Below are 25,393 nucleotides of genomic sequence, written 5' to 3'. Positions count from 1 at the left end.
GAAAAGGTCGTAGGATGCGTACCGCCGCCGCTCGCCACGCTTCGGGTTGGCATTGATAGTGGGGGGTGGTACAGTGTGAAAAATGACATTTGGGGTGCATTTAACAGGTTCACTACTAATTTAAAGGCATTTGGATGCATTTTTGAAGAAAATCGCATGCCATCGCATAGCATGCGATGCGATTTTTTCACAAATGCATTAAAAACCCGGTAAAATCGCATCGCATCGCATGCCATTACATATGGCATGCGATGGGAGCCGTGATAGTATACAAGTACCCTAAGTTCTTCTACAGAGCGAAGTAGGTACATGCTACAGTATATCCTGTTTTTCATTTATTCTAACCACTGAACAATCACTTGTGCCCCTAGTCCTGATTGCACCTGTAAGCCTAGTTTGCACCCCCTTTGAAAACTGTACGATCCAGCCATTTGGTTGTTCTGATTTGTCTGGAAACAACATATCGGGCAGAAATAGTTTTAGTGTCTAACCAGTCTTATATGAATTTTGGACCCTAATACAGGTTGAGTATACCTTATGTGAAATGCTTGGGACCACAAGCATTTTGTATAAGGGATTATTGCAGATTCCTGAAGGTTTTTTTTTTTTAATACCGTCACGTTACCAGTACACCCGCGCAATGCATTTTTTGGGACCGGGGATAAGAAAGTTATTGAGGAATTAAGTAATAACATTTGGGAAAATGCAGCAGGTGTCTCATGCCACGTGGTGCATGAAAAGGATTCCTCTGTATACCTTTTTTGGGCAAATTAACAAATAAGCCCAAAGTCAAATGAAAATGAAATATAAACTCACAAATAGTGCATAGGTGTGACCAAACCCCGTTTCACTGTAATGTCTTAAGTCTCATACACACGGGGCAATTTTGGCCCATTTTCTAAGCGATCTGACCAGATTGCTTAGAAATTAAGCACAGATCGCTTCGTATGTATGCTCCCTAGTCGCCATCACCTGACTAGATCTTGACTACATGTAGTCAAGATCTAGTTAAAATCGCCAGTGTTCTCACCAGAGAACAATGGTTAGTACAGATCACCCATCCATACGCACATAGCTAGGTGGTCTAGCCACCAGGAAGTACAATGGCGATTTCTCTAGCCTGCATCGCTTAGCATTGACAAGGTCTAGGTTGCCCTTAAAGGTTGAGATGCAGAAGGTGAATGCTGGAAAACAGTCAACACAAGCAAAAGGTACGCACGGGAAAAAAAGCCAACACATGAAATGGTTGACACTTTTTTTCCCACATTTTTGGTGTCTTGGTCAACACCTGAGCATGTGGACTCCTAATGGACTCCCACTCCCGCTTCACTCTCCAAGTTTCTGGCCAGATGCCTCATTCCGTTACTGCTGCACTCGGCACACTTTACCATTCCCAGTCAGAGTCCACATGGATGGTAAAGTATGATAACGTTTAAAAAATTGAGAGCCCCCTCCCAAAAAAAAAAAACCCGTCATGTCAACAATATGCTGTTGACCTATTGACTGTCCACGTAGACGTTCTCTATCAGCAATCCGGATACCCTCATATCTATGCAAGTTGTGTTTTTAAAGCGATTAATAAATACAATACAAACAGAAATACGACAAAAACAGGGCAGCAAGTAGTACATACTGTATACTAAATATACCAAAATTAGGGCACAACTACTTTTTGGGTTCCACACAAACCTCTAATCACTCAGCTCATTCGGTTTTACACATTATCCATCACATTGTATTTCACAGTCATACTCAATAACAATGTTTGTCACCTCATTAAATTCCTTCGCCCTGCCTATAATCCTTAGAGCGACACAAAGACAATCTCACCACGTGGATCGGTTACTCTGTATCATGTCACTGCAGAACTTCATCACTCCTTTATGAGCCAAAACTGATATTGCCGTAACATAACAGAGTATTTGACTTGTGGAAAGTTTAAAAGCAAAGTCTCTACAATGAAATCACTTTCTCAATGAAAAACAAAATTCCCAAATCAATCTGTAGCTTATCTGAAATTAGATGCGGTCAGCCAATCAGGGGAATAGATGCTGCAAGTATTACATGCATGAATAGATTTCTAAACAAAAAAATCTATCTATCTAACCAGGGTTTTACTTACATGTACCTACTTGCTCCCAGGGATGGCAAAGGGAGAACATCCAGGGTTCTGGTGTGGGAGTCATGGCAACATGATTTATTCACTTATTGCTGTGTTGCAAAATACCATGTTGCAAAACCATGCAATGTAGCGCTTATGTATTAAAGGCTAACTACTCGTCACCTCTGTGAGGTTAAGTACCACCAGTGACCACTAGAGGCCACTTGTTGGAACAAATTAATCCTGTGAAAGTAAAAACTGTCACAGCTCAAAGTGAAAGTACATTGCAGAAGCCATTATTTTGACAGGCTTTTACCTAGATTGCATTAATGGCCCTTTTTGAAGGATACAGTAGTTAGGGCTAATCATACAAATGTTGTGGTCTCTCATTCTGGGAGAGTAAGCAAATATAGATTTACCAATCGACCATACTAGACTCTATGATTACTATATCTATACTGGAAAAGTTCCACATGCAGTAATAATGTAACCAACCCATTTATACAAGGGAGTCCATACCTGGAATTATCATTTAAACAAAACTTTTTACACTATATGGTCTTCCTTGTATCTTTTTATTTCCATATATTCATCCCTCTTTGAAAGAATTTGTGTTAATTCAACAAGGACGATTTGTATAAGGACTGGTTGAAATTCACATTACCTACATATATTGGGGACTGCATTACATTTATACGTATGATATGGTTTACCATTTTGTATTAGAAGGCACATATATGTAAGTCCACTGTCCGTTAAATGATCATGGATCAGATCTTATATCAGGAAAGGTGTCATGATTAGTATTACAGAAACTGAAAAGTACCAAGTAGCTGCTGCACACACAGACCGCAGATTATTATGCTAAAAAATGGCACAAGTAGCATATGGGTCTATTTTATACCACACACACATACAGACAGACAGACAGATATTGTGAGAAGGAGCTCATATATATATATATATATATATATATATATATATATATATATATATATATATATATATATATATATATATATATATATATACATATACATATACATATACACACATATATAAATACATATACACACACACACACACACACACACACACATATCTATGATGGACAAATACAAGTGATGAAAAAAACACTAAATCCATTATCCTACCTACTCCATGTAGTATGTATTATTTATTTATTTACAGTTTCTTATATAGTGTAGCATATTCTGTTGTGCTTTACAATTGGAAACAACAGTGATTAAACAAACTGGGTAGAAACAAACCAACACAGAGGTAGGAGGGCCCTGCTCGCAATCTATACGGGAATGTTCTTCAAGAATATGTCCTATATCCACTATATTCAATACATGGCCACAACATAGGCAAAACATATAGTATGGTTGATAAGGGAGGGAGGCACATTCACTTTACCAGGGATGCAAAGACCCTTAGTTACGGCCATATGCAAAAGCATAAATATATTTATGGCCAAGTCATGAGAGCGCCATACTTTGAAAAGAAGCAAAAAATTTCCCATACCGGACACTAAAATAATCTGTAGCCCTGCAGTGCAGTGCCATGCAGGGGGGATTCCCAACTGCTCCCCCCACCACAGCTGGACACTGCCCGCCCTGGCAGGGCGTGTGACCATCCCCAAAAATCGGGACAGTTGGGAGGTATGCACTTGCATGATATTTGTTCAGAAGTCACACAAAAAAATATCTACAGCCTGGGAGGCAGAGAAACCCCCAATCTAAACTGTACATACAGCTAATAAACACTTGAAATGAGTGTTCTTTTTGTTCAGGATTTTATGAGGGTCTCATGTCAAAAAAAGGTTTCTCTCTAAGATTTACAATGATTGATACTCGTAAGTATGATTCCATTTAGTTGTGGATTCCAAGGACACATGAAACACATGCATGCAGGCACCACACAGAGGGGAATGATCTCTCATCTCACATGTACTGGTGTCTTTTACAATTCAAAACTATTTCACGTAAACAAGGCTTTTACTAATAAAGCCTAGAACATGGTTATTATCACCGGACAGCACAATTATGTACGGCAAATACATACAGCCTAGAACATGGTTATTATCACTGGACAGCATGATCATGTACGGCAAATACATACAGCCTAGAACATGGTTATTATCACTGGACAGCATGATCATGTACGGCAAATACATACAGCCTAGAACATGGTTATTATCACTGGACAGCACAATTATGTATGGCAAATACATACAGCCAAGAACATGGTTATTATCACTGGACAACACAATTATGTACGGCAAATACATACAGCTTAGAACATGGTTATCACTGGACAGTACAATTGTGTACGGCAAATACATACAGCCTAGAACATGGTTATTATCACTGGACAGCACAATTATGTACGGCAAATACATACAGCCTAGAACATGGTTATTATCACTGGACAGCACAATTAGGTACGTCAAATACATACAGCCTAGAACATGGTTATTATCACTGGACAGCACAATTAGGTACGTTAAATACATACAGCCTAGAACATGGTTATTATCACTGGACAGCACAATTATGTACGTCAAATACATACAGCCTAGAACATGGTTATTATCACTGGACAGCACAATTATGTACGTCAAATACATACAGCCTAGAACATGGTTATTATCACTGGACAGCATGATCATGTACGGCAAATACATACAGCCTAGAACATGGTTATTATCACTGGACAGCATGATCATGTACAGCAAATACATACAGCCTAGAACATGGTTATTATCACTGGACAGCATGATCATGTACGGCAAATACATGCAGCCTAGAACATGGTTATTATCACTGGACAGCATGATCATGTACGGCAAATACATACAGCCTAGAACATGGTTATTATCACTGGACAGCATGATCATGTACTGCAAATACATGCAGCCTAGAACATGGTTATTATCACTGGACAGCATGATCATGTACGGCAAATACATACAGCCTAGAACATGGTTATTATCACTGGACAGCATGATCATGTACGGCAAATAAATACAGCCTAGAACATGGTTATTATCACTGGACAGCACAATTATGTATGTCAAATACATACAGCCTAGAACATGGTTATTATCACTGGACAGCACAATTATGTACGGCAAATACATACAGCTTAGAACATGGTTATCACTGGACAGCATAATTATGTACGGCAAATACATACAGCCTAGAACATGGTTATTATCACTGGACAGCACAATTATGTACAGCAAATACATACAGCCTAGAACATGGTTATTATCACTGGACAGCACAATTATGTACGTCAAATACATACAGCCTAGAACATGGTTATTATCACTGGACAGCACAATTATGTACGTCAAATACATACAGCCTAGAACATGGTTATTATCACTGGACAGCACAATTATGTACGGCAAATACATACAGCCTAGAACATGGTTATTATCACTGGACAGCACAATTATGTACGGCAAATACATACAGCCTAGAACATGGTTATTATCACTGGACAGCACAATTATGTACGGCAAATACATACAGCCTAGAACATGGTTATCACTGGACAGCATGATCATATATGGCAAATACATACAGCCTAGAACATGGTTATTATCACTGGACAGCACAATTATGTATGGCAAATACATACAGCCTAGAACATGGTTATTATCACTGGACAGCACAATTATGTATGGCAAATACATACAGCTTAGAACATGGTTATCACTGGACAGTACAATTGTGTACGGCAAATACATACAGCCTAGAACATGGTTATTATCACTGGACAGCACAATTATGTACGGCAAATACATACAGCTTAGAAAATGGTTATTATCACTGGACAGCACAATTATGTACAGCAAATACATACAGCCTAGAACATGGAGTCACTGGACAGCACAATGGAGTCACTGGACAGCACAATTATGTACGGCAAATTTAAATGTAGACAATTGCTTTGGGATATAAATACGCAAATCAGAGTACCGTTATCATAACTGGAAACCAAGCCCCACAGACAACTAAAAAATATTAACGAACATATATAAAATTAATGAGGACTGATGCATGAAGGGCCCAAGCAGGGGAATGCAGTGGTATGTTTAGGGGTGTGCCTAGTCTCCACAGGGGGTGTAAGCCGCTATCACTGGGGCTTGGCTTACTATTAGGAAGCGCATAATCTTATCCCTCTTCCCTTGATATTATATATTTAGGACTTACTACACCTCCTCGCCTCTATGAGGTGAAGTACTTCCAATGACCACTAGAGGCCACTCGATAGACCAAATGGACAGCACTGGACCTTTGTGTGCTAAAAGATGTCATAACAGAAAGTAAAAACGATTTTTGTAGGGACACTGTTTCAAACTTCAAGCATAGAGGGAGCTGTAAAGAGATACAAATACTGCTAGTGCATGCATGATAATGTACCATATTAAAACCAGCAATGCACTGTAGAAAATACACCATAGTCCTCTGCAGTATAATATACCATATGTATAATTAAAGTCCACAGTCCGAAAACTGATCCCTAGAGGGATGGGGCCCCAGATAGTAGGGCCCACAGGGACTGCTATTTGTGCCAGCTCAGGAGTGTCAGCCACAGGACAGTTTTTATATCAGTCTAGACAAATAGTTATATAGTTATTGGCCAACAGGGCACATTGGGTACAAAAATTAATTAGGTTCAATGGCCAATGTTCACACAATGGAGTGATTATCGTCAGACTACACATGAGCTTGCCATGGCTCTGGGGAAAGTCTCTTTTCTTTTCTGATTGGCGGCTTCAGTTGCTAACAATGTAGCCTAAAAAACTGCAACTGCACTTGCGTACAAACATGAATTACTGTAGGCCCATTTAGTCATCAGAAACATGTCTGTTTGGGTGGAGGTCTGTACTATTTTATATAGCTACTAAATGTCTGTAAGCATATAATACAATCCTTTTACAAATAGCTGCCACACTTTAGCAAAAAAAGAATGAATGAAGCGACTAGGAATGTGATCTACTCTAAAGGATTCATTTTCCGCAATCACTCAATAATAATTGTAAATGTTTATTTGTTTGATTATTGTTCCGCTATGATCATTGGTTTGTGTGTTCTCCCTTATGATACACGTCCGACATGTAAATTACAAATCTGTCAGGAGCTGATAGATTATAGCAACTACATGGCTGTCAAAACGCCACCTGTTTTTTTCAAATCACCCTTGTGAGTAAATTGTGGGAATGAGAGAACAGACCGTTGTCATATACTGTATACTTTTTTTTTTTTTTTTTGTAACACTAATTACTTGTCCAACTTTATAGGGGGGGGATGTGTTGTCTTTACAAAGTCAGAGTAAGGGGAAAATAATCAGGAAGAATTGCAGAAATGCATGAGAGAGAGAGAGAGAGAGAGAGAGAGAGAGAGAGAGAGAGAGAGAGAGAGAGAGAGGTTGGGGAATATTAAAAGCAAGAGATGCATTTCAAAGTTTCTATAACAATTTGAGGCAGAAAGAAAAGCCAGCCTAATGTGAAATCATATGAGGGTCAAAGGTGAGTCCTTCGCTCTTGTGAGAAAGTGGTGAATCAGGACGGTTTATCAAACGATCATTTTCTTTTGAAACTGGGAGGCAGCAACTGGGACAATTCTGCAGATGTGCTTGATGGGTTTTAGACAAAAATGGCTCTCTCTTTAAGGCTCTCATCGGGGGTTGCTTCTCCCTCCACTGCCTCGCAGATCCTCCCCTCCCTTCTTCAGTGGTCAGCTGAAACCCCCACCCACTGATAGCTTTTGTATTCTTGGCCTTTGGACATACTGACAGAGCCCTTTATGAGACCCCAATCAAGACCCCCGTGTTACAGGTACCTAGTAGAGATACCAGACCTTTTCAAATGGGAATCAACAAGGAAAATCTGCTTCCCATTGTCCCTGTGCAGTACTAAGTAAGATTAAAGGCAGAGGCCGCGCTCGCTCAAACGACAGCCTGCCAATCACCCCGAGTGCGGAAAGGGCACAATGTGTAAATTCTTTTGACCTACACCTAATCAAAGATGCACTATGCCGTAGAGAACATATTAGGCATTTGTTCTCAAATACATTGCTCTACTTACAAGCGCATCCAGCCTGGAAGCAAAAAGATCTCTTACTGAAAATTAGCCACTTATTTGTCTTCCTTTATCATGCACATTTACTGCTCCTTACAATCATTCAACACATTTATAGCTTAGAGAAATAAAAAAAACTCAATATGGATATTTTTGAATTAGGTCAACTTGCTGAAAACAAGTCCCTTGTTCTTTATTTTGTCACAGGCTTAGGATCAATTCTGTACACAACTTTGGAAATAAAGTACATAGATAATAAAAGGCTAAAGGTGGTTCCTCATCTCTATGGGGGAATTCAAGTGTTTGTACACAGGCAGGCCATTAGAAGGCGCCGAGCAAATCAAGTGTTGCTCTGTTTGGCGGTGCACAGCCGCTGGCATTCATATTACTGTTATATTGTTCCGTCATTTACAGGCTGGTAACTAGTAAATTAAAAGGTCCATGTTTTTCAAGTATGTGCCATGTCCCTTTAAGGCTGGGGCCACACATACCGGCAGAGTGGGTCCCTTTTGGCCGCTGAACAGAACAGGATCCAGTCACTGCCGGCTTGATTTCAAGGGGAACACAGCCGCACCGTGTGAACACATATATTCAAAAGGTATGTGTTTGCCTTGTAATCCAGTCGTCCTGCCGTCCTGTCCAACCACAGCATGCTGCGGTTGGACCCCGTGTCTTTGACCCCACCACGTAAGTGTGGGCGGCTGCATAGGAGCTGTTGAGCAGGCTCCTTCTTCCTGCTGAACGGGACCCGCTTGGCAGCTAAGTGTGGCCCCAACCTAAAAGGTATCCAGATGACTGACAATATTTAGGTCATGGGTCAATAGGTCGACACCACGAGGCATTTTTGAACTTTCATACTTTACCATCCATGTGGACTCCAATTGGGAACGCTGGTGTGAAGCATCACGAGTGAAGCGTGCGCCATATGAGACGAAGTACACTATTTGGGAGTCCACATGCTCGGTGTCTACATGGACACCTAAAAGGTGAAAACTCATGTCTGTGAGCGAGTCTGTGAGCTATACCACCACACCCATTTATAAAAAGATGTAACTGAAGTAAAATTTTCAATTATAAAACATAATGACAAAACATAAAATATGGCGTTTTAAACTTCTTAAATAAAATTGTTCTAGTTCCTGGTCGTACAACACGATAAAAAAAAAAATACAAAATAAGCAGCGCTTCTGGACCAAACCGTGTAAAATGTGTACAATGCATTTCTTTATTTTTTAATTAATAAACATACAATTTCTATAACCGGCAGGTACATGATAATTAAAACATCATAAAAAAATCAATCAACATAAAAGTGCTAAGATGTGAAATGACTGTGCCTTTTCACAAGGTCTCCGTAATAGCACAGCTTAATAGATGTTTCAGCAATAATCAATTATGCTTCAGATTTTTCAAAAGCAGCAGGTGTAGATTTTAGCAGTCAAAGCAAGCGGTTTTTAGACTTATTTTTTCACTTTGTTAGTGTGGCTTATGCAGAAAGTGTTAGCAGTCACTTCATAGCAAGAATTTGGAAGTCATTTAAAAGCAATACTTAGGGGAGTATTCAATATGAGGGTCACGGCAGTCGAGCTTGCTCGACCGCCGTTACCCAGTTCCGTTCTCGGTCAACTCGACCGAGAACATGCAGGCGGGATTCAATGTCCCACCTGCAGGGGACCGAGAAGGGGGCGTGGCCGCGAGTTGCGGCCGGGAAGAGGCGAGCTGCAGCTAGTGATGTCGGGCTTGTTCTGCCGAGAAACCCTGCTCAATGCTGACAGGAAAGACAGCATTGAATAGGGCCTGGCGAGCATCTCCCCGACGGGAGATGCTCACCAGGGATTGAATATCCCCCTAAATCTCAGCCTCTGGCCCAACTGGGAGGTTGTAATCCACGCACTGGGTGTTTGCAGGCGTCTGAACAGGCACGTTCCCGGCTGCTAGTGCTTCCGTTTTGGATGTGCAGCCTTATCTGGAATGTCGAGCCTGGAAACAGCCTGCCCCGGATGTGGTACATAGATCAAGCATAAATAGATTGTATAACGAGTTTCCCCGCCTCTGTAATGGTCAGCAGCTTCCTCAGATTCACTGTATCGGAGGAAGCCGCTGACCATTACAGAGGCGGGGAAATGCTGAGACTAAGGGGGATATTCAATCTCCCGCAGCCATCTCCTGACGGGGGTGGAGATGGCTGCAGGGCCCTATTCAATGCTGTCTTCCCCTACTGCATTGAACAGGGGAACTCGGCAGAACGAGCCCGACTTCACAAGCAGTTGGGTTCATTCTGCCAAGAACAGGCGGGAATTGACGATCTCCCGGCTGCAGCTAGCTGATTCCCAGCAGCAGCTCATGGCCACGTCCTCCTTCTCGTCCCGCTGCAGGCGGGACATTGAATCCTGCCTGCAGACCAAGAACGGGACAGGGTCATGGCTCTCGGGCCAGCCCGACAGCCGTGACCCAACATTGAATACCCCCCCCCCCCTAGTATTGCTTTTAAATTACTTCCTAATTCTTGCTATGAAGTGAATGCTTGTTTCATTTATATTGAAGATACTGAATATTACAGATCACAACGTTTGGAATGGCGGTGATCAGAATACCAACGCCGGCATCCCAAAGGAGGGAATCCTGACAGGGGTCAGGTAAGTATACTTTCCCTTGCCGCAGCCTTACCCTAACACTCACTGCTTGTGCTTAACCCTAACCCACACACCTTGCCATTTCTATCTCTGTAAAGCCCTGCACACACACGGGATGATTTCAGCCTATATCGCCAAGGATATTGTCGCTGAGTGACCATTTCCCTTCTTGTATGGGGCAATGGCCACTAGGAGCTCGCTCCTGCGACCAGCCCAGTACTGGTTGCAGGAGCGGCTTTCTCCTGGAGTGACTCCGTTTTCATCAGCGACCATCGCTGGTTGCCGATAAAAATGGGACAATCCTTTCCCAGATCTTGTCCGCTCTCACTCTGGTAGCTATTGAGCCTTTAATCCACACGGTCATCATCCCTCGCCACGACTATGGTAACCTATTCCAGTAATCTGTTACGTTAGAGCAAAGGGCAGCTCCTGAGAGATCTGTAACAAGTCTCCTGCTCCTTAAAACTGTTAGATCTAAGAACACTTGTAAATCCATTCAAAAGGAATTTATAACACATCTCTTCATCTTCTGAGCTATTTCATCTGTTTAGTGAAGAAATGATGCTTCACTTGCTACCAGATTTTTTTAATCTTAATGCATTACTATAATTTATCTTGGCATTTAGGATGGGTAGTATTCCGATAACTCTCAACAATATTTATGACGGACAGCAGTAACAGTAGAGGCGGGGGGAACTTTTTATGGTTACACCAAAAGATTCTATAATTTTTAAGTAATCACGAAACTAACTCTTGATGCAAACTCCCACTGGCTTTTACCCTGCTTTTATTCGGATTACATCTAAAACCTTATGATACCTAAATAAATCAACTCTCAACTGCCCTGTTACCATAGAAATACTCCGTGATTGCTTCACGGGGAAGGTAATTCCAGTTGCTCGCCATACCACATCTTACTAGCCACCTGTATAGGGCAATAAGTCACCAAAGGCGATGAAAGGCATTTACAAGTCATGGTAATAAAACAAAGAGTCCAATGAAATAGTTAATGAAAAAAAAAATAGTTAATATAAAAATGACATCCAAAAGTTTATGATGTTGAATTGGGTACACAATAGACAGAGTTATTGCAGTTTAGAGAATTGCTTCGCATCTGGATCTGATCTGTGTATAAAATAAATACTTTTCTATGATTTAAACATTGTTTCAGTAATGTAATGGAATCTCGCATGGAATCTCAGGTCTTGTGTAGTATGAAACCTCGCCGGCGAGGACGGACAATGTACGTCAGCACCAGGGGGCTCCCCAAGACAAACCTTGCAGTATGTACAGAGATTTGGGGAACAAGAACAAATATACAAATGACTGACAAAACTTTAAAAGTTGTGTCATTGAACATGTAACTTTCCATTACATATTAAATAGATTTTAAAACTTTTGAACCAACTTTAGTATAGTGACAACATTCTAAGTAAAACACATTAGAAGTGTCCTCATCAAAAATGTCCACCTCCTTTGAGGAGAGAGATGCTAGAGGTCCTCCTAGATGGGAGTGCAGCGTGTACAGAGCTAACTGCAAGTGCCAGATTCCGGGAGTGCAGGTGCGCTTTTAGCATGGATCCCCTGGTAATGAGCATATAACCCCCTGGCAACGAGCAAGAAACCCTTGGCAATGAGCACCGTACCCTTGGCAACAAGCACGAAAACCCCTGGCAATGAGCATGTACAGAAAAAAATTATAATTAATGTATGGGCGCAAGAAACTTTTTAGAGACAGGGGAGCACAAGAGTTCTAGATACTTCACTGCTGCAATCATTTTATGGATTGCTTTTTATGCCTGAAGGAATAGTCAGTATTACAACATGTTCTACTATACACAGGAAAGTATACACTGTCATAAATATATTGTTTATCCCTTCCCTGATTGTACTGCTTTCTAGATCGGATACAGAAAGAGTATGTGGTGAGTATACACAAAAGCCACACTGCGCTGTAGAAAACATGTTTCAGAAAATGGTGCCATTGGCCTAGTTTCCTTTCGCTTCGATGGCTCCAAAATTGTGATTTCACTGGAACTGGGTGTTGTAAGCTTGCAGCAGGGCCCTCCTACCTCCAAGTCTGTCTGTTGCTACCCAGTTTGTTTTATCACTGTCTACAATTGTAAAGCGCAACGGAATCTGCTGCGCTATATAAGAAACTGTAAATAAATAAATAAATAAATCTCTGGGATACTCAAACATCCAATGCTGTGTCACAGTGGATCACGGAAGCCGGCGGTTTTTACTTAAGAACATAGTAGCTTTGTGTATACGAAACAATTTTCAAATGCAGGATTATAATGCTTACTGATTATATAAATACAAATTAAACCTAATTTGCACACTCTACAGGCATACTGTATGAATTACTGTTCAGGGGAACTCCTGTGTACATGAATAGTCAAGTGCCAAGATTTGCAAAGTTAAATAAAAGAACATTTTACACAATAAGCAGATAAAAAGCTTCTACAAATACCATCCAATAATGGCAGAAGGATTTACAGCTCCTGTCTGCTTTCCTGCTCTGCTTCGTCACCCAGAAAAAAAGAGGGGGAAAAGAAAGTAATTTTAACATAAACTCCACACTTCCACCGGGGATGTGATTGCTACATTATCTGTTGGCAGGGCAGTGATCAAAGCTGGAAAAACAAAGGCACACTGCTCAGCACTGTGAAACTAAACATAATTCATTACTTGCTGAAAAGAGACAAAAATCAACATTGCGCACAGAAAAATAAACACAAAAATAGTACAGATATCGGATTCACAAAGTATTATTGAAACAAAGTTCTATTAGGTTTCACCAGGGGCGTAACTAGATATTCTTAGGCCCTATAGCAAAGGTTTGTACGGGCCCCCTATTTAGCAAATGTAAGCGCAACGGAATATGCGGCGCTATATAACAAACTGTTAATAAATAAACAAATAACTGATGTCGACAAATGTATGCAAAACATATTACTTAGACAGTAAAGATGGGCAACCCTCAGCTCTGGGCCCCATAGCAGCTGCTCCCTTTGCACCTATGGTAGTTACGCCCTTGTGTTTCACCATTTGTACAACTACTCTATATATTCAGCTGGTACTGCCAAAACTACTGTTGTTCTTCTTCTACATTGTTCTTCTTTCTTTAATGAAAATTAGTGAAATTGACATAGGCACAGCTCTGCATATCCTGCAATTCTACAGATCCTCCTTCCCCTACATGATTCTTCAGACATCCTAGTCGCATATGCAATCGCTCGTAGTTATATACACGGTTCCAGCTCATGCCCAAAAACAAAAACATGCTAACGGACTTTGAACCAATGCCGCATCGGCCTCATTCGGTGAATGCTTACCAAAATGAGGTTCTAGAACCAATCTTGCTAGTGGCCCAAGCATGGTCACACTTGTTTCTATTCCTTTCGGTTTATAATACAGAACAGGTGCTAAAAGATCCGTTTCCTGTGTAATTTATTGTCACTATCAGACCCTAGGCTCTCGTAGAATATTTCTTCCCTAAATACTGTTTTTTCAGTCAATTTTGAGTACATATTTTTTACCTTAAATTTAACAAATTTACAATGATGCCTCAATTTTAGCCTGAGAAAATGTCAGAAGAGGAAAGAGAAAAAAAAAAGGACCACCACATTGCTGAATTTACAGCCTTTCGAACCACGGTGGGATCTTAATCAGTCACATACAGTGTAACGGCAGAAAGCCGTTTGTTTAATGATTGTATGTATATTATTGCCCTACAGGGTATATTTTATAAAAGCAACAAATGTTACGCTATGTTACTGTGATGAGGCATGAACAAATAGTATTATCTGTGAAGGAACCTGGTCCACATGGAGCATATACACTTACAGCTTTACTAAACTATTGCCATAGCCCCAACGAGCTTTTTGCATTCTAAGGATTGCTCGTCCATGCTAAATGAGAACCCATTATTATTTTAGGAAATGTATCTTCGTCTGATCTCTCTCCACACTCCTGAACACCTATTTCTCCTCTCTTCTTTTCTCTTATTGTAGATCACAGAGATCTGCTGTGGAGCGACAGGTTTATAGGCTAGTCGACACCTTTGCTCCCAGGAATTTTAATTAACTTCTTTCATCATCAATATGTTAAAGAGCAGTTTCCATTATCCGAGGTCAGTAGTGTGTTGCGGGTTCTGCTATACCAGCCATCAAATTGAAGAATTAATGACATGGATAATTGTCTCTAATTCAAGGAGAATTTGCATGGAGTGGAGACTGGATGGATAATTGGGGCGGAGGTAGACGCTCGTGGTCTCACATAAAATGGGTGACTGATTTAAACCTGGCCAATTGAGGCGGCTGTCCCCCCAGCACGAGCACGTCTATCATTCGGTCCTAAAAGGAAAACACTCTTGGGTAAATATTGTGACAGTAAGAGTGTGCAAGTCTACGGTGTACTGCTCCGACCTAGAGCAAAGAGAAAGGAGACACTGTCTTGACAGAAGACAAGCTCAAAAGGTCATCACTTAAACATGCTGTGCTGCTCAGATGCACAAAGAAATCCCACCTGTGTTGGAGGACCTGGCTAGATTAATTAAAACGACAGAAAAATGTATAAATATAACAAAATGGTCAAAGAGAATTGGGTGTCACGCTGTATCACTGGGCCTACATTAGCAAACTATACAGAGAGGGAGATAAGTGATGGTGCAATCATCAACAGTCTTTGGGATGCTCTTCAGCAGAAGCACCAGGAAGCTTCTAGCTCTGAGAATATGGTGCGTACAAGTGATGGCGGTGTGACCTGCATGTCAGATGAATGGTACCTCCAAAAAGTCACATAGTAGTTAAGGCTGAATATAGACGTGCGTCCATCAACTTCAACCTTGGTTAGTGTGAATGATCCATTTGCTACAGATGGAGCCACTATCATCAGAGCGACTCCTGGCGATCTGATCACCATCCGCCGTGCGCGCCCCATTCTCAGCAATGGGATGTGCGAGCATGTTAGATGCCTGCGCGTCCCCGTCCGCCGGCCATGCCCCCTGCCAGTGCTTGCCAGCGCTATGGATATGTCGCGCTGGCTCCATCCGTACATCCCTTATTATGCGTTGTGTATTCTGATTTATTTAAAGACAGATTATGATTGTTGTTTGTACCCCTGGATGTTTTTAACCAATAGATGTTTGTCCAAACTTATTTTAAACGCATTCATTGTGCCTGCCGGCACCACCTCTCCTGGAAGAGTGTTCCACAATTTGGCTGCACTGACTAAAAAAAAAATGTTTTCCTTCTAAGGGAACAAAATCTTCTTTCCTCTAGTCTGAACTCATGCCCACGTGTCCTAGAGTCCTTCCTCAAAGCGAATAGGTTGCCTGACAGTTCCTTATATTGGCCCCTGATATATTTGCACATGTTTAGCATGTCTCCCCTTTAACGTCTCTTCTCTAGTGTAAACAATCCCAATTTGTTCAATCTGTCTTCATAGCTTAAATTTTTCAAACCCTTTATTAGCTTTGTTGCTATTTTTGGGATTTTTTCCAGTTCTAGGATGTCCTTTTTATAGTGCGGGACCCAGAACTGTACTCTGTATTCTAGATGTTGTCTAACTTTGTAGTCACATAATTACTTTTGAGTCCCTAGAGTCTCCATACCCATTCCTATACAGGCTAGTATTCTGTTGGCCTTATTTTGTACTACATGACACAGAGCACTACAGCTCAGTTTGTTTTCAATTTGGACTCCTAGATCCTTTTCCAGTTTACCCAAAGCCTCCCCTCTTAGGTTATAACTAGCACACTGGTTATGTCTCCCAAGGTGCATAACCTCGCATTTAGCCACATTGAACCTCAGTTTCCACTCTTCTAGTTTATTAAGATCACTTTGAAGCGTGGAGACATCATTGATTGTTCTAATTACTCTGCTCAGTTTTGTGTAATTTATAAATGACACAAGTAACCACTGGACCAATTGCAAGTCAGTAGATATGCTACTGCTTTGGGCAATACTGCAGAGGCCCTCACCTACTGGTCCGTGTATCCCTTCGGTGGAAGACCACACCAGTGACTGTCCACTGTTAAAGTCATTGCAAAAAGTCAGTGCTGCCATCTCGAAGAAGAGGGAGAGAACTATTCCAACTATCAATCAGTATGTACTGTATGTAGTTTATGCATCTCAGCCCAATTTAAATCAGGAGCCCTGTTTAATACACATCTCTCTTAGATGCTTCAAAATCTGTGACAGGTTGGGATCTGTCTGTGTCAGCAATCCTCTAATGGTGGAGAGTCTGGGATTAACATTGAAGATGAGAGCCCCAATAATCTGGTATTGAGTACAGATGGACAGGTCCCCTTATATGGAAGCAACACCTCTCATCTACACTAACATTGAGAATTCATGCATATGTCTGCCTTCTATGTAAACATTGTGCTACATTTAAGCCCGTATACATTAACAAAGATATGCGGAATTGCACTGAAACCTATTTTATTGTATTTTATCATTCTTTTTTGAAACATTTGATATACACAGATGGTGTAATGGTTAGCATTTCTGCCCCACAGCACCGAGGTCATTGGTTCTATTCCCACCATGGCACTAACTGTGCAGAGTTTGTATATTCTCCCGGTACTTGCGTGGGTTTCCTCCCACAATCCAAAAATATACTGGTAGGTTAAATTAACCCTAAAATGACTGAGTGTGCGTGTACATGTGGTAGGGAATACAGAGTGTAAGCTCCACTGGGGCAGGGACTGATGTGTATGTTCAAATATTCCCTGCAAAGTGCTGCGGAATATGTATGCGCTATATAAATAATTGGTAATAGTAATAATAATATTCATATGTACAATGTAAACTCATTTTCAATGTTCCTGCTTCAATAAATACATTTAAAAAAGTGTATTATTTGCCAACGGCAGTTTGCCTTCTCACTCTGCAGACAATGCCCTATGTTACTCTTGAAAAGGAGTCATCATCTGCATATTTGTTTTGACAGCCTTGAGTTAGGAGCACCCCAATGATCAAAGGAAACTCTATATTGAAAGCTAAACTAAGTCATTGCACGATGCTCCCCTTTGCAGAAATTGGGATTGCAAAAGAAGATTCACATGCAGAAAATAAATTATTTTTTTTCTGTGCTGGTGTTTGGGGAATAAGAAAAAAAAGAGGCTTTTCAAAAGGTTGATGTGCTAGGACAGAAAATTGTTTTTCCAGGAGCTTTTTCAGTCCCATTAGTCTACAGAAGAAATACATTGAGAATTCTGTAAAACTGCACAATATATAATCTGAGCTCAAGTATATAAGCAATGTAAAACCAATGCTGGGGAACTATCCAATCGCTCCGGTAGATTTAAATGTAACATAGACTTTAAAGACTATGATAACACACGATTTTTTAGATTTGATACAGAAGTCTGTAATGTTCAGCCCTAAATATCAATAATAAATGTGATGTATTTAATACATTTACTGCATAGAAATATATATAATATGTCAGCGTAGCCCAACGGCAGCCTAGTGTAGTGTCCGAGCGGCAGCCCTGCGTAGTCAGCGTAGTGTCCCCGTCAGGCAGCGAAGTCACCATACTGCCCCCACGCGCTGCTCTGTCCCCGGCATCCCTGGCAAGCCTAGTGAGAACCTCTCACACAGCGCCGGTAACCGCCAGATCCCCTGTGCTGGCAGATGCTGGCGGAGAGCTGATCATGCGGGCGCTGGCAGAGAGGTGCACCATCTACCTCATACGCTTGTGTGTCTCAGTAATTCATGCGGCAGGGTACGGCAACCCTGCCCATGTCCGCTTCAGGGAGACGGTCAGGGTTAGGGGTTCGGTAGTGCATGCGACTCATGCACAAAGGGGGGGGTGTGGGCGCAAGTGCGTCTCATGAACAATAAAGGAGGCATTTGCCAATGCTTTATGTTACATACTGGCAAATGCCTCCATTTCAAACCCCCAGTATACACGCCAGCCCGAGGCATGGCGAGCGCACGTCAATTAATCCGTGTCCCCTCGTGGAGCTCGCTGCTCTCACAATGTTTCAGGCTCGTTTTACATGTCCTCTTGCTGCGCTCGCCACACTTTATAAAATCAACTCCCCGCCGACGTAGATAGTGGGGGTATGAACAGGTCGGGAGGACACGTACCGCGTCTGCTCGCCACACTTCGGGCTGACGTGGATAATGGGGGTTTCAAGAACACATTCACACCTGTCATGTCAGGCAGGTTAAAAATGGTCAATGGTTCCCACACAATGTAATAAGCGCTGACACATCACTGACTGACTACGCTAACTGCGTAACGCTGACTGAGTACGCTAACTGCATAAGCTCCGATTAGGTGCGAACATACACACACAGTTGCAGACACAAGCGCTGACTACGCTGGCTGCGGGAACATGATGCTGACTACGCTGGCTGCGATGCTGACAGGGACGCTGACTACGATGACAGGGACACTACGCTGACTATGAAAGTGCCGCCAAGAAACTACACCAAAATTTTTGGCAAGCCGGAAATAAAACAACATACTTTAGTATTATGTGGAAGTTGTTTGAGTGTTTTTTTTTTTATTGATTTGAATTGATTGATCCAAGTTTACTTGCATTTGCAAAAAAATAACTAAAAAATAGTTGCCAATCCACACATTTACACTGAATAATTCTCAAATTCACATGTTTTTACTACTGAATTTCTGATGTTCAAAAAGCGTATATTTGCAGCTTAGCAAACAGGCCAGTGTTGCCGGCTGAACTAATGCCCCCACCCCCACATCCCAAGGGAGCAGGGGCTGCTGCAGAAAGCAGCGTCTGCCCCTTCTGTGGTGATTATTTCTGGGACAGAACAAACGTGCCTAGTAGGTTACTTCTGCCCCAGGAAAACCCACCAATCAAGGGCTTAATAACTATTTGTGCATCCAGGTTAGCAGCCCGATGTGTAGAACATGCAATTAATGGGAAAAAAAAACCCTGAAAAATTACATCTACAGTACATGAGCTATTTTGACAAATCAAAGCTTATTTTTAATTTCTAAGGTTAGAAATATTTTTTTCAATGTATATTACAAATATGTTATTGTGTACCTGTAAGCTAATTTCAACATTGCCATTAATAACTCACCCAAACAAACCAACTCTAAATAGGTCCAGCTTTATAGAGCTACCAGTGATTGATATCTACCAAACATTCCGGTCAATTTGGTAATATAGCCAAACGATCTTGTGACGTCACTGAGCGACGCACAATATCAGATTTTGTTAACTACATCGGCCTCGGCCCCCTGTGGTCTAGTGTGTATGGGGCTTTTTACAAATTCAGCTCCCATTACATTGGCCGAGTTGCATGTTTAACATGGGAAAAACAACTAGAACCGACTTTGAAAGCTTCCAACTTTTAGTGGACTTGTAAGCTATTGCATTGGCCTACTTTGTGAAATGTCCGATATTTGAGTAAAAATCGAACATTTCACAAAACCGGACCCAACTCGGCTTTTATTACTTCCCGGGCAGCGAATTACAGTTTAAGACAACGTCGGACAAGTACAGGGTGTACAAACGTAACTGCATCGGCAAACAACATTGCAATAAGTATCAGGGTGGCAGAAAACTGAGGGATTTGATGCCGTTGAAGGGAGTATGGAGTAGAAGATAGATTAAGGGGGAGATTCAATCGCCGTCGAGCATCGCCTGTGGGGGAGATGCTCGACGGGCCCTATTCAATGCTGTCTTCCCCGACAGCATTAAAAAGGGTTTCCTGTCAGAACGAGCCCGACATCTCTAGCTGTCGGGCTCGTTCTGCAGAGAACAGCCGGGAAGTGACGAGCTGCCGGCTGCAGCTCGTCACTTCCCGGCCGCAACTCGCGGCCACGCCCCCTTCTCGCCGCTCGGCGGCCGGGACATTGAATCCCGACTGCCGAGCTCCAGGCGAGCTCACCGAGAACGGGACAGGGGCACGGCTGTCGCGCTAGCTCGACAGCCGTGCCCCTGACATTGAATACCCCCCTACATAAGAGTTAGAAAATCGCAGGAAGGAAGTGGGCCCTGCTCAGGAGACCTTACATTATAAAGGGCTTACGATCATAAGGAGAGAAAACGATTAATGATGTTGCTTCAGAAATAATGAGTCAAGCTTGATAAGTCAGTGTCTCATTTCCATTCAAAATATTTTAAAAAGGAAGAGAAGTCACAAGATATCATACCAGGATTCTTGTTCCAAGACATTAATAATGACGTACTGTTCTTACCTTAATAGAGGGTTTATGGCGACGGACCAAACTCTGTCATCTGTCTGAATGGTATGAAGACGCTGCCAATTTCTATTGGATGACAGGGACCACACCTGAAAGTTTTACATCAAAATAGTGACTTACAAAAATAAACATAATAACACATTCGTGAACAATGACCTACATTCCATTACCGTGAAGTTTAAAAATATCCCTGGGCCTAATTCCTGACTCCATACCTCCCTACATTGTGGCTGGGAAAATGGGAGACAGAATTTTAAGTCAATCTAAACAGTGGAAACCTTCCCCATCTTCCTCAGTGTCTACAATAGAAAATGCCAGTAATTCAGGACTATCGGTACTTTACTAATGCTCTATGTAATGTACAATGGTGTAGGTCCCTGTGAAAGCATTTAATCCTTAGGGCAGTGGTTCCCAAACTGTGCGCCGTGGCTCCTTGGGGTGCCTCAGGACACTTGCAGGGGTGCCTTGGATTAGTGGTCCAATGCCAATTTAAATTATTTGTGATCAATGTAAAAGGCAAAAGCATTGCTGATGGGATGCCAATAATAAAATATGTGGACAAACAGAAGCTAATTCCGTCCCTCACCCATAAATAAACCTATGTATGACATACAAAACAATTTACAGAATAAGAAATTTTTTGCCTAGGGGTGCCGTGAAAAAAATTCTGATCTCTAGGATGCCTTGATTTAAAAAAGTTTGGGAACCACTGCCTTAGGGTATATACGTATTACGGCAGAGTTCCAATCGTCTGCATGCACTATGCAATAACCGCACCTTTGATGAATGCAACCATGAAGAGTCATTGATGTCTATAGCAAGATGCAATGTCAGTACAATCAGACACATTAGCAAGCCCTGAATGTAACATTGATAAAAGGGAAACAGCACATTCAGCACTTGCAAAGCATCAGTGCGTCTAAGTTTCATAAAAACATCTCTCGATGTAAAGGAGCCAAAGGAAAAGCTTAAAAGTAACGCAATAGGAAAGGAAGGAAATTAGCCAATGTAACAAGGCAACTGTACTAGGACTAAGACTGGGTTCTGGAGCAACTAGTTATTATGAAATGAATAAGCATTATCACTGAAGATGTGAAATTTGAGGGACCTCAGTACAAATTACAATTTGTGAAGGTCTGTGCCCATATTTCCACTATGTGCCAGTCTATACAGGAAAATGGATGACTCGGCACACTACACATAGGGACAGATGCACGAAGCTTCAAAAGTGATAAAATGGAGAGTGATAAACAGCCAGCCAATCAGCTCATACCTGCCATGTTACAGACTGTGTTTGGAAAATGTCAGACAGGAGCTGATTGGCTGGTTGGTGGTTCATTGAATCACTTTTGAAGCTTAGTGCATCTGGCTAGAGGATCTGGGCAGACTTGGGTGTTTCTTGCTGCTTGTGTACAGTACATACACAGTACATTTAAATAAGTATGGAGAGTGCACATTTACAGCATGTAGCCTTGAAAGTCAATAAAACATAGAAATATTGACAGCACATTAGAACCACTTGGCTTATAAACACAGTATGTCCTAAACACAAACAAGCACACACACACTAGGTTTTTTTTTCTTGTGAGCCAATAACCTGCCAGTATATTTTTGGTAGGAAGCAGAGCACCTGGAGGTACCACGAAAGCACAAGGAGTGCATACAAACTCCACACCAGTAGAGCCAAGGTGGGAATGAAACCCATGACCTCAGCACTGTGAGGCAGTAACATTAACTATTGCACCATCTGTACTGTCCTGTCCTATATTATTACATAACTCAGAGGTAGCAAAGATTGGGATTAGTCCTTTACAGTGAGTTAAGCTGCTGCAGAAAAATCTAGGTTCACTTAAATTCCTAAAAGGTATTTATTATTACCAGTTATTTATATAGCGCACACATATTCTGCAGTGCTTTACAGAGAATATTTTAACATTCACATCTGCCCCAGCGGAGTTTACAATCTATGGGGCAGATGTATGAAGGGTCGTTATGGGGGAGAAGGGGTATTAGCGCACGTTATGTGCACTATACCGCTTCTCCCCCCTGTATGAAGGAGCCGGGATGCGGTATAGGACAGGGGCACTATGCACCCCTTTCCATATCGGCGCTGCTATCTAAATAATAGCAGGCCGAATGGATAAACGGTCAGCATGGCTGACCGTTCCGCCCGCTGACGCTTTTGGCTTCGCCAGCATCAGGATGGCGAAGCCCTATCTAAACAGCAGGGACAGCGCTGTCCCTGCTGTTAGGTCTGGGCTATGCTGGGGATCTCGCATGAGCAGCGAGATCCCGCGCATGCCCAGTGCAGCCGGCCAGTTTACACTGATGCGCTATCTCCAGGAGGGGACATCGCCGGAGGGGGGAGTTAGCGCACCCCCGCTTCGGCGGACAAGATGTTAAAACATCTGGTCAGTCTCCCCTCCTGCTTCGTCTCGCTAATGAGGCGAAGCAGGAAGTATTATAGCGGCGCGATAAGCGCCGCTATAATACATCTGCCCCTATATTCCTTACCGCATGTACACACACACACATTCATTCACTGGGAGTCAATTAATAAACCAGTATATTTTTGTATTGTGGGAGGAAACGGAGTACCCGGAGTATACCCACGCAGGCACAGGAAGAATATGTTTGATTAATGTAAAATAATAATTATATGGATGGGTGTGTGAAGACAACCCTAATTAGTTATTGGAGTAGTACAAAGTTACAGCAAACATAACACTGACCACACATTCTTACAGTAGGAGCAAGTTTCATCTTTGCTCCTTTGGCCATGGCTATTCTATTGTTCTCAGCTGCAATACGTATTGTACTTTATGTGTGACACATAAAGTAATGTACTTATCATTTTGGGGAGAGCTTCGGTCCCCTTGAGGGCGACCCCGAGCCGCAAGGCGGAGGGAAGCCTAATGCGAGTCTCTGCAAACCTTCGGGTGCAGATGACCCACCGTCCTGACCCTTCCGGGGCGTTGAGGAAAGAGGGTCTCTCTGAGCTCCGGCGTAGAGGACCCACCGATCCCTTTTTTCCCCTCTTCGGCCTTATGGCTGAGAGGGGTTAGGGGAAAAACGGGGCCCTTCTCCTTTGGAAGAAGGTCCATTCGATCGCACGACCCCTATGCACCTGTTTAGGCACAGCACTGGTGGTGGGAGCACACCTCGGGCTCCCTGAGTTTCTTCAAACTCACCCAAAGTCTATAAGGACACATCTGTAAGTAGCTTTATTTGCTTTACACATTATGAAATTGCGTATTCAAGAAAAATAATGGCTGAGACGTTATTTACTTGTAAGTTAGCCTATTATTTCAAATGTATTTCAAATATTTCTGCCCTTCTAATGATGCAATAAAAATAAAGATGAAATATTTTGCTTCTCATCTGCCGGATTTCCACAATATAGTTTTATGGTAAACACAAATGAGTGCAATATACTGAAAAGACAAACAGCTTTCTGAAACCTGATTAATTGAAACCTTTCTGGCTTTGCCTTTAATCTGTAGATCCTCTCTGATGAATGTTTGTGTTTTTACGCTTAAGCCGTGTCTTTTTTTGTACGAAAGATCTCCAGATCTTCAGATTTCTTTTTACACACGTGTCTGTTGATCACAAAGGGGATTGTGTTTTATATGTGTCAACAGGAATTTAGTATAGCACCCAGAGTAACCAAATGAAGGTGGCGAGCTTAACTAGCCTAAGCTCCCATATCTGCAACAGGTTAAAAATATTGCTGGGAGCAGCCTATCTCCTGACTATCAGGGAGGAATGTACATTAGCAGCTTCGCCAGGCTTAACAGTAATCAACACTCTATAGAGTCCTCAGTCTTAGCCACACTTTGTGCATTTAGTGCACCCATTAACGCGTGACTCCTCTACTGTGGCTGACGGATCACTTCAAGTATAAATAAATACAGTACAAAGAATAGAGCACAAGCCCTGGTTAGGTGTATCCACTTGTACAATATTAGTTGGCAGTAGGCATATAGTATGCATTGTAAGCAAACAGGTCAAGTATATAGGGGGAATCTTATACAATGAAGATCTATATAATACTATAGTGCAAATACACCAATATTATAATAAGAATTATAATAAGAATAACATTTTTCTCCAATAGTACTCAAGGTACTTAACAGATAGAATGAATGTAATACAGTACAGGAACAATGAAGTACATACAAGCTTTTCATAAACTATACTTAAAGGAAATATGGAAATGCTTGAGTAAACAGGAAAGACTTGAGTCTGATTTGAAGGATTCTAGAGTGGGGGCCTCTTGAACTGTGCGGGGAAGTGAGTGCCAGAGTCGGAGCTGCATGGCTAAAAACTCAATCTCCAGATGAATTATGG

At 41.9% G+C, this 25,393-nt stretch overlaps 1 protein-coding gene across 3 annotated transcripts in view; it reads right to left on the bottom strand.

Moving 5' to 3' along the window:
* FBXW4 (F-box and WD repeat domain containing 4) overlaps positions 1 to 25,393 on the bottom strand; it is a 187,348-nt gene that overhangs the window by 99,248 nt on the left and 62,707 nt on the right. For all 3 annotated transcript variants that reach the window (XM_083149201.1, XM_083149202.1, XM_083149204.1), the window contains exon 5: positions 21,038 to 21,132. In XM_083149201.1, the coding sequence (XP_083005327.1) occupies positions 21,038 to 21,132 (95 nt within the window). The remainder of the gene's footprint in view (positions 1 to 21,037; positions 21,133 to 25,393) is intronic.

This window comes from Crinia signifera, chromosome 6 (genome assembly GCF_055691185.1).
Source record: "Crinia signifera chromosome 6, ASM5569118v1, whole genome shotgun sequence".
NCBI classification, from domain to species: Eukaryota; Metazoa; Chordata; class Amphibia; order Anura; family Myobatrachidae; genus Crinia; species Crinia signifera.
The sequence above is the reverse complement of the archived record's forward strand: the minus strand, read 5'-3'. Positions and strand labels throughout refer to the sequence as shown.